General features: G+C 30.2%; 1 protein-coding gene across 1 annotated transcript in view; it reads left to right on the top strand.

The window, feature by feature from the left end:
• Positions 1–188: 188 nt before the first annotated feature.
• The window catches only part of LOC118188276 (isocitrate dehydrogenase [NADP], mitochondrial-like), a 66,454-nt gene continuing 52,248 nt past the window's right edge, over positions 189–14,394 (top strand). Inside the window, exon 1 of the mRNA XM_085812636.1 lies at positions 189–347. Coding sequence (XP_085668762.1) covers positions 248–347 — 100 coding nt within the window. The 5' untranslated portion in view covers positions 189–247. The remainder of the gene's footprint in view (positions 348–14,394) is intronic.

Here is a 14,394-nt window from a genome sequence, read left to right as displayed (position 1 = left end):
CAGAAAGAAAAAAGCGAAAGCGATAATCTTTCAACGGAGCCAACCCTTCCGCTACTGAATAGTGGGATGCATCAACCAATAGGATTGAGCAAAACAAACGCTCCTCTTTTGGATAGTGGAGTAACGGCAATGTTGGTTGGAGCACGAAGCTCTAGATTAAAAATCTCAAGCATTGGCGTTGTACGCATAGCTACGAACTGTCTTTTCATCCACAACGTGGGAAAGAGTAGAACGTAAAATAATTGCGATGGCAAGTACTGTAGCTAAAATTTCTCGTTCCGTCCTAAAAACCTCAGCTGACAACATCAAGACAAGAGCAGCTGCTACTAAATTGCAGAAACGGCAATGTAAGTTACATTTTCGTATTATTTTATTTTGCCGGCTTTACTTGCCGGTACGTAATTTTGGATGAAAAGTAGGCTTAACTTAGGTTTGTGTGTCAAGTTTTCGATATCGGTACTCTAGCCACGTGTATAAACTAATCTGTAAACGTTTTAGTATGTTATTGGTTCTTTATTATAAATTGTACTTTACGCATTAACTGGTGTTGTGCGATTAAAATCCATTATAATGATTTAAAGATTTGCTGATTGAAATGAGTGATTAATAGCGCCTTGATTAATTTTTAAATATATGTGAATAATTCTATGATTTGTTTATGAAATAATTACGTATATGATGGCGTTTAAAACATTGAAATTATTTGAAAATAGAAACGTTGTTCAGGCAAATTAATTTTTATAAAATCTGAAACTTGTTTTGCTAAGTAATGAAAATATACAAACAAATTCTTTAAGTGATATTTTTAAATATTAGTATTATTTGCAATGTTTACCGAAAATAGTGATTAGAAATCGCTGTATCATTAAAAAATCGCTTATATTTATGTAACAGTTTTAATTCTTATTTCTTGTAAGAAGTCTTTCTTATTTTCCATTTCTTTAAAAACATCATCTCAGTTTTACAAAATTATTTGTTTATTGTTGAAATTCGAAGTATTTTAATGTTCTATTAAATTATAAGAAATCAAAAAGCTTTTTTTAATACCTTCATGGGATTTCTGAGTATGATTAGGGGAGAAAAATTCGATTTTCATGTATGTCTTGAATTTATGTTGGTTTCTGATAAGTGCATCATATGTATTATCAGAAATTCTTTGTTTATTATTGTCTTGTCTATAAAAAGCAATATAATTCTTATATTAACGTTTTATTGTTTATCCATAAAAGTTGAACCTTAAATAAATCATGAAAATTACTAATTTTTTTACATTTTGTCTGATAATTCAATAATTATGAAAATATTCAATAGGAATGAATAGAGATCAGAGATCTCTATCTAAGCCATTTGCTGGATGTCTCACAAGTTAAAAGCATAAATGTGCATATGAAAATTTCACATGGTGTTTCAGAATTCATTACTTTTGAACATCATATTGAATTTTGACTAGCATTCAAGCCTTAAGGAATAAATACTTTTTCATTGTTTTAATAATGATGTAAGTCTTGTATGAATATCATCACATATTTTCTAATGAATTTAATTTTATTAATAGTAATTTCTTTTTAATCTACATATAACATAAGTAATGTAAGATTCAATTATTTCTAATAAGTGAGTGATTCTGGAAAAAAATATACATGATAAACATAAGTAAATTTCTGACATAAAGTAATAAGCATAATTAGCTGAATTTATCTTTCATAAACAATTTTTAAGAACTTAATATGTATATAGATTTTTAATTTCAGGAGCTTTCTGTCGAGAAATGAAAGCATTCTCTTTTTATTTTATCTATGTATCGTTAAAAATTGCTTATATATAATCAATTCTTTTAAAAGTCTTGTTTATTTTCCATTTAAAAAAAATGTGTCAATTTTAACAAATCGTTTCTGTAGTTTTAAAACTTGAAGTACCTTGATATATTCTATCAAGTTACATATGAAATCAGAAAGGATTTTTAAATACTTTCACGGGATTCATGTTCTGGGGAAGGTGAATTCAGTTTAAAGCATGGCATTTTGACTTAATTTATTGATATTAAATCAATAAGTATTTTGTATAAGTAATTGATAAATAAAATATATTAAGTTTTCTTAAGTATTTTAAATTTTTGTTTTAATTTGGGACTTAATTTAAAAATATCAGATGTTCTTAAGTGCATTTTTTCAGCCTAAAAATTTTATGTTTATAGTCAAGCTATAAGCGTTATTTCCATTAAGATCTATTTAATGTTAATTAATCTGTGCTTAAAATACAGAACTTGTGACCTGTTTTCCTAAAATATGGCTTTGTGAATGTATGAATATTCAGCCTAACCTAATTAAGTAAAATGCAATTTATATTAATCTATTACATATGTAGATTATATTCTATTAATAAGTCTATTAAATATGCAAGTTATATTTTTTAGCATGGTTATTCACTAAAATATGCTTGTGTGCAATCAGAAATGATTTTAAAGGATACTTGCAAAATTTTTAGTTAATATTTTGGAAGCAGCAAAATGCAACTTTATAGTAATTAACCGTGAAATTATTTTCATGCAAACGAATTTCGCGGCTAAATGTTTTCAAATGCGCATGCGCGCTTTCTGTCGTGTGAATGAACTACGTCTTTCAATGCGTATTTCTTTGTTAAAATTGGGCTTTCATCCCTTCTGTCTTCTAGGCCAATGGTTTTCAAGGTCGGAAGACGTATTTTATTCAGCAGTATTTTTGCATATGCTTAAGACCGCGCTTGTGGGGCGCGCATGGCTGATCATACGAGCTTCGCGTTGTCAATATACATCATGTATAATCTCTAAACGAATGAAGAATCTGCATGTATGTATTGTGCCTCGCATCGTGGAAAAATGGCTGTATCTGTATCCGCCTGAATGTGCGACCCTCAAAGCCCGCATTTTTAATTTTTTTTTAATTTATTTATTTGAATTGTTTGGAAATTTAATAAATTTTGAGTGCCGATTTTAACAAAAACAATGTGTTGTATGCGTCGGACTCATAAATGTCGGTTCACTTTTCAAACTGTTGCCACAAAATGTTAGAGTCCTGCATTATATTTGAAGAAATTAAATAATGAAAAATCTGCATAAATGTATGTATATTTCTCGTATTGTGATAAAACAACGGTACATAGAGTCATCGAATTTTGAATAACGTAATCCTCCAACGAATATGAGCATGTGGAAGACCAAATTTGAAATTTGTTTTATGATCGATTTCCTATTTTTTAAAACTTTGACGAATTTTTGATTAACAAACTCAAGGATTTCAAAGCGAGCAATGGCAACGTTGTGCAGAAAAAACATTTTTATCTCCAGCGCGTGAGTCTCTGTATCGGAAATTCTAAAGATATGCTCGTTTTAAAACTATTTTGCGATATTGCTGTTGCACTGGATCTTATGGTTTAAGTGCGAGGAACATGATATTTAATAAAGAAAGGTAACACACAAAATGTTAAAAAACGCCCCTTTGGACGTAATTTAAAATCTGAAACATTTCAGTTTTTTTTTTTTTTTTTTTTTTTTTTTTTTTAAGTCATCGAAGTGCTAGTGTATTGCGATTCGGCAAAACGTAAGCTGTGTAATTTTCTGTCAAATTTAAACAGCATATTATTGCTTAACAGAATTAACGTTTTAAAAAGCAGTAAACGTAATTCTAATCTTATTGTTAATTATTATTTGGACGCAGTGAATAAAATAAAGGGATTTTTATTTATTTTTTCAGTTTAAAAATTTCATACATTACGTGGCAACATTATTTTATTAATACAATGCACATACTAAATATATATATATATTTAAATATTTTATAGCAACATTTCAACAAAAGATATTTTAATGAAATTTTTTTAATGTATTTTTTCTCAGCTAGAAAAATTCCCTTCTGTTCAAGTATTAGCGATGAATGTACGAAATTGGCGTTTAGATTAAAGTAACAACTTTATTACACCATTAAAGCATAGTTTTCTAAATGTATTTATCGTTTACGATTCACATGTGTATGGTTGATTTGAAAAAAAAAAAAAAAAAAAAAAGAAAAAGAAAAAACGAAACTTGGAAGAAAGTAATGAATTTTATAATAAATATACATAATTATCAAAGATGTAATAATAATTGCAAGCTAATTTCTTTATAACTATGTAAAATTATACAACACAGAAGAAAATATAACAAGCGCATCATTGCCATCTTTACACGCAAACAATTATACCCAAAATAATTATTGTACTTGTATTAAAAAAATTTCAATTGACATTTTTACAATTACTGTATTCGCAAAAAAAAAAAAAAAAAAATCTGGGTAACCTGTTTCAACGGAAATATACATTCTGACCATTTGCAAACCCATTTGGACGATTTTTTTGCTTGACGTCTGCACGTGCGGAAAGAATAAGAACTATTTTTTCCAAAGTGGATTTAAAAGGGATTTTTTTCGCGATGTCTCATACGTACGTATGTATCTCGCAGAACTCAAATTCAGGGGCTCCTATGCTTGTAGGCCCTCCGGGGAAGTGCCTAGCGGGCCCATGCGTTAATGACGGCCTTATTGAGGCGAGTACAGCATTTAAATGTGCAAATATGAATTTCTTCTTATCATTTATTTGTGGGCATTCTCGAGCTTTTTAATTGTAGGAGATAAAGGAGAAACATCTGCATTGCGCGAACTTTTAACGTTTTATTGGGCACATTTGTGTTACATTAGTCCCTATACTGTCTGTTCCAACGACGCAGAGTCGGTGACAGTGACGAGCACGTGGTTGGCACTTCGCCCAGACTATTTCGGAAATTCTGCCGGCTCCATTTCCTTATCACGCGGACACTGTCAATATTCACAGTAATTAATTACATACAGTGGCCCAAAGTAAAATTCGGACATTTTTATTTTGAACATTTTACAAAGAAAAAATTTGCGTAAAATACCTTTTATAAATGAACGTTCGAATATGTATTATTCATACAGAAAAGGCAAAGCTAGCCACCACTAATTTGGGGGGGGGGTAAAAAATATAGAACAGCGGTTCTCAACCAGTCGAGATTCCCGTCAGGTACTTATCTCTTATGGAGAATATTCTTGCAGGTTGCATCACAGGTCAGGCTCTAATGGGACTCTCTCAATAACTGGCAAGAGTAGGAGCAATATCCACCTGCAGCGGGTCAGTATACCGACCGAGTATAAAAGTGCCAGCCGGAAATGTCATAGCTTGGGGGGGATGTGGTCAGCCTTTTAGTTTATAAATATAAAATACAACTTTTACTCAAGTTTTGGTGTTTATCAACATTTTCTCTGCTTTTTTGTTGTTTCATTTATAAAACAAGTTAAAAAATAATATGACTGTACGTATGAATTTTTTTAATTTGTTGAAAAGAGAGGAGGAATGATCTTTTAATAAAGGGGTGCATATTCAGAACTACTGTTACAGTCGACTCTTCACGAGATAATCGTTGAGAATCACTTACATTAAAAATACACCCATTGAGGCAGTTACTTGCAAGATCCAAAATATATTGGGTAAAGTACTCGATAATCGCGGCATTTATGGGAAGCTGGCGCAGTATCGCCTAGAATTTTGTGCTTTTTCTTATTTTTTACAGATGAAAAGGTAGAAGTTTCTTATCCGGTGCAAGTTAGTGGTTGTCGCGCCTTTTTTTTTTTTTTTAAGAAAGGTTCCTAAACTATCGAAGTTTATCGTAAGGCGGTAAACATTATCAACATATGAAAAGAATGTAGCAATTTAAGATAGTGTTTTTGCTTATTAAATAAGAATTACGTGATACATTAAAAAATAAAACACATTCTTCTTTAAATCTTTCTGTAATTTTTTTACACTGTTCTCCCGAAGTACACAGCGATCTGTTTTCGCTGAAAAAAAATCGGAATTGCGGAGACTGGCTTCTTGCAAAACTTGGCAATAATGGGAACGCATTTTCTCATTGTTTGTTCCCTTTAGAAAAATTTCAGCGTAATTCTGTATTCCTGCAGAAATTTTACCACGGTTTCTTTCATTGCTGTGAAGTTCCAGAAGCACGTATTTTGAAACTTTTTTTTTTTTTTAATCACGATTTGTTTATAAGAACTGTTGGAACTTGGAATAAAACAAAAATGAAAATGGCGCAGTTGCTTGACTGAGGGATTGTTGTGAACATGGTCGCCGGAAAAACGGTTATGCGCATGGTTGCCAGAATTTGGTAGAATCTGAAAATTTGGCGACTTCTACTAAAGTAGTTGCGTTAATACGTAAATACCAATAAATATTATTTATTTGGTTCAATAATTGATATTTTTAAATTTATATAATTTATATTTTATTACTAACCCAATCTTCAGAAGGTCTCATGTCTTGTTTTTTTTTTTTTCATTATTTATTATTTAAGGTAATAGAATTCTCAAAATATTTTATTTGCCCATATTATTTAGAAATGGAGTGGAAATTTACGTAAGAAACTGAATTGTACTCAAATTAAAAATTTGTGTTTGCGATATTAAATATCCAGCGCTCTTTTCGTTTTGCGATTTTGCGTCAAATCACCCTGACCCTGAATGTCCGTTTCACTTTTCAAACTGTTGCCACCAGATATTATCGCTCTGCCGGAATTTATGCCGGATTCGATTTTTAAGGAATGAATAGACCATTTGCATTCGATTTCTCCACTTTCCATCTCTCTAATCGTAATATAAGCCAGTTTCCTTTTAAAAGTCATCTAGAAAGGTATACCTACGTTGGTATTTTAACATAAACAACTGATATACCTTAGAAAATCTTTTTTGTTTTTTTCTTTTTTAAATTACTAAATTAGGGGTTATTAACGAGGGAGAAATTTCGTAGCTTCGGAGGAGGGGAGGAGGAATCCGGTCAGCCTTTTACTTAGCTCTTGAGTATTTAATTTTAGTGTACGAATATAAATTACTTTTATTCCAGTTTTGGTGTTTATCATTGCTTTCTATACTTTTTGTTATTTAATTTATAAAACATGCTAAAAATGTAACCTTAATTCTAAATAAATGTATATATATATATGTTTCATAAGAATAAATTGAATTTAATTTAAAAAAATTAAATTTAAATACATATTTAATTAAATATTCTTTGCGCCATTGCTGCAAGGAATGAAATTTAAATTTAAACAAATTCAAATTCTTAACAAATACGTATAAAAGTAAAAAAATTTAAATTCTAAAAAAAGGAAAAAAGCCAAAATAGTTTAAAATAATTTTTTAAAAATGTGCAAACATGTAAAAGATTTAATTCTGGAACTAATCTACAATATCATTTAAATTCAGAAGCATAAGCAAATCAAGTGCAAAATCTATCCATGAAAATAAATCTACTAATTTAATAAATTAAAATTAAACAATTTTTTTAAAAAATGCATATGTGAATGACTGTAGAGTAGGCAGGAGACAGACTTATCAAGGGGAAGTTGCCTCCAAACCTAACTCTCCAATCATTCAATTCGTGTTTCGTCATTCATGCAGGCAAGGGTAAAAGTCAAAACCAAAAGTAATTCCAATAAAGTGGTACCCTTAGAAATTAACATTTAAGAATTAAAGTTCAAAAAGGAAAGTTTTTTGAGTAACAAGCAAGAATTAAACTTTTTCTTAAAAAATTATTAAATTAGTAGATTTATTTTCAAGGATAGATTTTGCACTTGATTTGCTTATGCTTCTGAATTTAAATGATATTGTAGATTAGTTCGAGAATTAAATCTTTTACATGTTTGCACATTTTTTAAAAATTATTTTAAATTATTTTGGCTTTTTTCCTTTTTTTAGAATTTAAATTTTTTTACTTTTATATGTATTTGTTAAGAATTTGAATTTGTTTAAATATATATGTATATGTATCTTTTGAGTTTTGTAAAGAGGGTATTATCTTCTGACAGTGGTGAAAGGGATGCATGGAGCGAAACAGGTTGAGGGGCGCTGTTTTAGGCCATTAAAATAAACTTTTAACCCAAAGGTGCGTTAGACCAAAAGGGCTGTTAATCTCAAAACTGTATTTTGCGTTGTTTCCCTTTTCAAACTGTTGCCACTAAATATTTTCGCCATGTATTATATTTAAAAAGAAATTAAATAATGAATAATCTGCATGAAAGTTTCTCGCATTGTGAAAAAATAACGGCATCTAGAGCCATCAAGTTATGAATAACGTAACCCTCAAACCGAACATGGGCACTTCGAAGCCCGAATTTTTAATTTGTTTTTATTATCTATTTCGAATTTTTAATTAACAAACTCAACTATTTCAAAGCGAGCAATGGCAACACTGTACGGGGGGGAAAAAAAATCTTCAGCGCGCGAGACTGTGTATCGGATATTCTAAAGATATGTTGTTTTTAAATATTTTATGATATTGCTGTTGAATTGAATTTTATGTGGTTTAAGTGAGAAGAACATGATATTTAATAAGTAAAGGTAACACACAAAATGTTAAAAAAATTTAAAAAATCCTTTTGGCCGTAATATAAAATATGAAAGCTTTCAGATTTTCTTTTTCTTTTTTTTTTTTTTTTTATTCTTTTGGGAAAAAAAAAGATTGTCCCCTCCGAATGTTTCATTTCATATTGCCATTGAAATGGAAAATTTCATTTAATTTCTTATTGTCATATTATTTTATGAACTTATTGTTCCACTTCTGGCTTTCCCATATCTGTTTTTTGAAAATCGACATAGTATTTTTTGATTAAGCAGATAAGAGGAATTCTCAGCCTTTCCAGTGCAGGGTCAGGTTCGAATCCAATAAAACGTAATTAGAGCTCACATGACATGAACATGAAGTGGTGCCACAATGAAGTTCTGCTCTTAAAACTTCGTTTTCAGATACTGTTTAATTATGAAATTTTTAATTTCTATGGCAGTGATACCTAATGCAGTAAACATGACTTTTTTAATAATTTATTTTTATTTTGAAATGACATATTGAAATTTATCTTGAAATTGAATCTCCGCATCCTTTCTAATGAATAAGCGTGGATAAAATACTTTAAGACTTGTACACCTTAAAAGAAGGCGAAAAAAAATAAGAACTTTTGCGGATTGGGCTAGCACTAAATCTAATCTATAAATGATAATATAAATTTTATGAATTTTAAATACATCGATTGTTGAGGTAGATAAATTATATATAAATTCTAAAAATATAAGTATAACTTATGTAATTGAAATACATTTTTGTGAAATCTGATTATTGGATTAGAATTTTCAGTGCATGTATTTAATTAACCCTTTGCACTCGGCCTTTTTCATTCTGGCGAAGGCCCACCTCGAGGCGATTTTTCGCATTTGGTGAATTTCTTACAGCTAACTTAAAATGATTTCACTCACAATTTAAATAAATCTAATGGTTCTTTTATGTCTGAAGATACTTGCGACGTATTGCTGGATACCAAAAGTATGGTGCTACTTGGGTAGACGGTTGCACGGATTTTTGGCGATTTACATTGGCGCAATTGTTGGCGCGGTTTTTACAGTCGTCAGCCATCTTGAAAAATGCTGTTTTTACGTATTTCACGCATAGTAAAGTATTCGAAACTTTAAAAAAATAAATATCGTTAAAAATAATGGATTAATTTTTTGTTGAAAACGTTGTTTTCATTAAGATGGCTGACAAATGTAAATAAATACATTTACTAAGAGTATAAAATGCTAAAGTAAGGTTAAATTATTACTTTCATATAATAGAATAAAAACATTGCGCCAACATTTAATTGGAATAAAATATTACTTAAATTGAATATTGAATTGAAAACATCATACCAACGTTTAAAAGAATTAAAATTTTTCAATTACTTAAATTCAAATCCTTTAAAATAAGTTTTATAGGATATAATTATTTAACATTAAAACATGTGGCAATAAATATCTCAGGAAATTAAAAAAATATATGTATTAAATTTTTAATAAAAAATTGAAGTATACAATAATAAAGTAAAAGAAAAATATGTACTTACATTTTTTTAAGCATTTTACTATACGCATATTGATAAGCACCAGGAAAAAAAAAAAAAAAAAAAAAAAAAAAAAACTTCATCTGTTATCCATATTTCTCGCACTTCATTGAAGAAGCAATTAGCGAGGTTTCCTTCAAATATTTTAAATAAATTTCCTCTGACCCTAGTAACAATAAATAAATCTTTGATTAGGAAATCCAGGTTGGCCAAAATAAGGTCTCAAACGGCAATTTTTTTATGCCGATACCAATAATTCTTGGTAATTACCACTAACAACATTCATCTTCGAAACGAAGACATCCATTCGCTTTGAAATCTGAGGAAATCGAAGAGATGAATAATAAAATTTTAAAATGGCGCTGTAATGCACAAATATTAAGTAACCAATCAGGGAGCTGATTACGTCACGCCTAGAATTAAAATTATTTAAATAATCATTCATAATAAAATCATATTTAAAAAATGCAAAATTAAATTGTGTTTTAATATTTAACAGCCATAAATAATGTTTAAAACATTAGATTAAATTTATAGATATTAAAACTAATTACTTTTAAAATAAGGTGACGTCATTGATTACATCATCCACAAAATAAAATTTCATAAAATATCATAAACAATAAAATTTTTATTTCAAATAAAAATGCAAAATTAAATTGATTTTTAATATTTAAAAGCCATAAATAATATTTTAAACACGGAATTTATGCACAATAAAACGCATTATTTTTTAAATAAAATGACAACAAAGTATCGGTTACCATAAATAACTTATCCAGCAATGGGTTTACCCTAAGTTGTATTACTCGCCAAAGGAAAGTCGCCAAAATCCGTGCAACCGTCTACCAAAGTAGCACCCTGATTCCTTCTTCGTATTCCATGCTTAATGGGTTCCGTAACTAAGTAATATCCCTCTTGCTTAGACTATTGAGTTTGAACTATAATAACTTCGAAGACGCATATATAACGGTAAATCTGAAATAACATATAAAGGTTGGCAGTGTGATGCTTCTTTGGCGAAATGAAGCAACTCCAATGATGGAACACAGCAATAACTTTTATTTAACACTAAAAAAAAATGGCGACATACAAACAAGAAAAGAAAACATATTCTAACATTTAAAAATAAATTACATTCTTCGTGCGAGAGTCGCACGGGGCACTCGAGTCTGGTTTCAAATATTGCCATTCACAAATACCTTAATGTTCATCTATTTAAATTATTTAAACTACAAGATTTTAATACTATTTAAAGCTGTTACAGCAGGTGTTTTATACGTGTGTATTGTTGATTACACTCATGAAGTGATATTGCTGAAAACCAAACCCTAAAGAAAAAGTAAAATAAATCTGAAAGGTTTCAGATTTTAAATTATGTCCAAAGGGGCATTTTTTTAACGTTTTCTGTGTTACTTTTATTTATTAAATATGTTCTACATACTCAAACCAAAAAAATTCAGTTCAACAGCAGTATCGCAAAATAATTTTAAAATGAGCATATATTCAGAATTTCCGATACAGAGACTCGTGCGCTGGAGATAATTTTTTTTTTTTTTTTTTTTTTTCCCCGTACAGTATTGCCATTGCTCGCTCTGAAATCGTTTAGTTTGTTAATCAAAAATTCGTTGAAGTGTTATAAAATATGAAATCAATAATAAAACAAATTACAAATTAGGGATTCCACATTCCCATATTCTATGGAAGATTACGTTATTCAAATTTTGATGCCTTCTAGGTACCGTCGTTTTATCACGTCGTTGCGGGAAACATACATACATTCATTCAGACTCTTCATTATTTAATTTCTTAAAATATAATATTTGGTGGCAACAATTTGAATAGTTTTTCGCCGTTTATAGTTTTCAACGCAAAATGCCAAAACGAAATTAATAGTCCTTCAGGGCAAATTGCCCCTTTGGACTAATAAACATCGTTACCCATCAAATTACCGCGTCAGAAGGAATGGTGACCGAGGGTCACCTGATTTACCGTATCAAATCAGATGGTGACCGAAAGTCACTTCTCGAGTTACCGCATCAAATCAAGTGGTCACCTTTCGAGTGCAAAAAGGTTAATATGTCTAAATTACAAGTAAAGACTATTGTTTCATCTGGAAATTCAACCTGTTCTTACTTTTAATATTTATACACGATGGTGGCCACTTAAGACTGGAATCTCCGGCAAGTGCGGGTGTTGCGGAAGCCTTTTAAACCGGCTGTAACATGTGGTAAAGCACCTGTTATCTCATTTACTTCAGACTCTTTTTTTTTTTTTTTTTCTGTGAACACCTGCTGTCCTCCAACCACTGTAAAGACGGAAAACAAAAAGAAATACTGAAATGATACTATTTTTTGATGTTCTCAACCCGAACACCTGCAGAAGAATAGAAAAGTATCTACGTCCAGTGCACCGGGAAGTGGAAAAGCCATAAATGAGTTGGTACTTTTCCAGTAAACCTATGATAGGAACTTCCTTTTGAAAAATTCCCATCGATTCCATTATGATAATACCTGACGATCGCAGATTTTCGGAGCGCAATTTCGCATAGACGCTTTATTATTAATTGTTCATATATTTTAAATCTTAATTATAATATACATATATATATATAACATTTAATTTGTGCAACGCTAGAATTTTATTCATACACTCTTTAGCGATCATTCATTAACGTCGAATGTTTCTGGCATCTATCTGTTTTCGCCAGAAGTTACAACATTTGGATGAATTAACAATTTTAAAGGACTTCCTTCGATTAAAAATGAAGCCAAAGGAATCGTACTGATTAAAAAAGCAATTGTAAAGGATATCCATCGATTAAAATTGAAGCCAAAGGAGAATCGTACAGATTACAAAAGTATTTGTAAGGGATTTCCATTCATTAAAAATGAAGCCAAAGGAATCGTACAGATTCTAAAAGCAGTTGTAAAGGATTCCCATCGATAAAAAATAAAGCTAAAGGAGTCGTACAGATTACAAAAGCAATTGGCGACGAAGGATTTTGGACAGACATGGAAAAGGGAGAAGTCAAAGACTTAAACGAAAGGAAAACTGAATGATCTTTACAACATCAGTGGACAGTAAAAAGCAATGGTAATTAAGAAGATAAAGCGACTTTAATTTACAAGAAATTGAACGAATTGTAAAAAATGGCGGAGGAGGTTGGTAGTGGTGGTTTTGTAGTTTAGATTAGAAAGTAGGGGACACTTTGTGAAAGACATCGAAAACCTGCACTTTTTACTACGAAGCGTTTAAATTCTTCAGGCTTTGTCCCAAGCAAATATCACCAACTTTTTGATAAAATAATTTTATCTAGTACTTACTAATTAGTAATAAAAATCCTTTCGTATGACATTTGCTTTATTTTTACTTCTTTGTGCGAAGTAAAGGAAGTACTGTAATTGGGAAGAATTTCGGGTATCATATTTAAACGAAAATATCCATTTCGACCGCTTTCGAAACCATTTTAGCGATGTTTTTGCGGGACATCTGTACGTACGGACAGAATAAAGAACTGTTTTTCCCAAAAAGGATTGTAAAAGGGATTTAAATGAATTAAGAATAAATTTTCTCTTGACGTACATATGTACCTCGCATAACTCAAGAACGATTAACTGCAGGACGTTGAAATTTCGTATATGGGACTGCTATAATATGTAGTTGTGCGTCTCTCTTTTTCGTTGCAATCCGCTGCACCAATCGTATACAAATATATATATATATGTGCATCCCCACTCTGTTACCTGGCTCGGTGAGCTTAGTTTTTTTTATTCTTATATGTCGGTAAATTGTGCATATTTTGCTTTAAAAGTGTATGAATTATGTAGTATTTATGCCTTTAGTTAATCTGCATGTAATAGTTGTAGAATTATCAACAATTTAAAACGTTTAAGTTGCGAGTTAAGCCTAACGAACCGAAATTTGGTTACGTTTGAAACTTCTTGGAATAGTGAATTAAGTCAGTTTCTGTACCTTCAAAGTTTTTTTTCCAAATGGGACCAAAGGTAAACCTTCATTTCTCTGCACCGAGAAATCTGCCTTCTTGCTTACTGGCCAAATTGCTTGCTTTTGCGTAGAAACTCTTAATTTTAATTGTAAAAATTGTTTTTTGAACTGTATTTGTAGTTTTATATATTTCTGTATTTTACAATTTCTAATGAAAGTGTTTTGAATTTTTATGTATTTTTGCTTTGCCGCGAAGTGAGAACGGAGTTAATTGAATATATCTCTAATAAAATTCGAGGAAATAAGGTTAAATGAAATGCAGCAAATTATGTGTATAATTTAATAGGTCATACTAGGAATTTATGTGGTGTCCAAATCAGATTTTTTATTCGTATATATTGCTAAGTTGTGAATTTTTTGCTTTAAAAAGTGATTGAATTATAATCTTCTTATGTTCTGGTTAAGGATTTTATGCCTTTAGTTAATCTACATGCAAT

This window comes from Stegodyphus dumicola, chromosome 3, assembly GCF_044657685.1.
Source record: "Stegodyphus dumicola isolate Sdum_Otavi_A_Nest chromosome 3, ASM4465768v1".
NCBI lineage: Eukaryota > Metazoa > Arthropoda > Arachnida > Araneae > Eresidae > Stegodyphus > Stegodyphus dumicola.
Note: the sequence above shows the minus strand (reverse complement) of the source record. Positions and strands in the feature narration are given on the sequence as shown.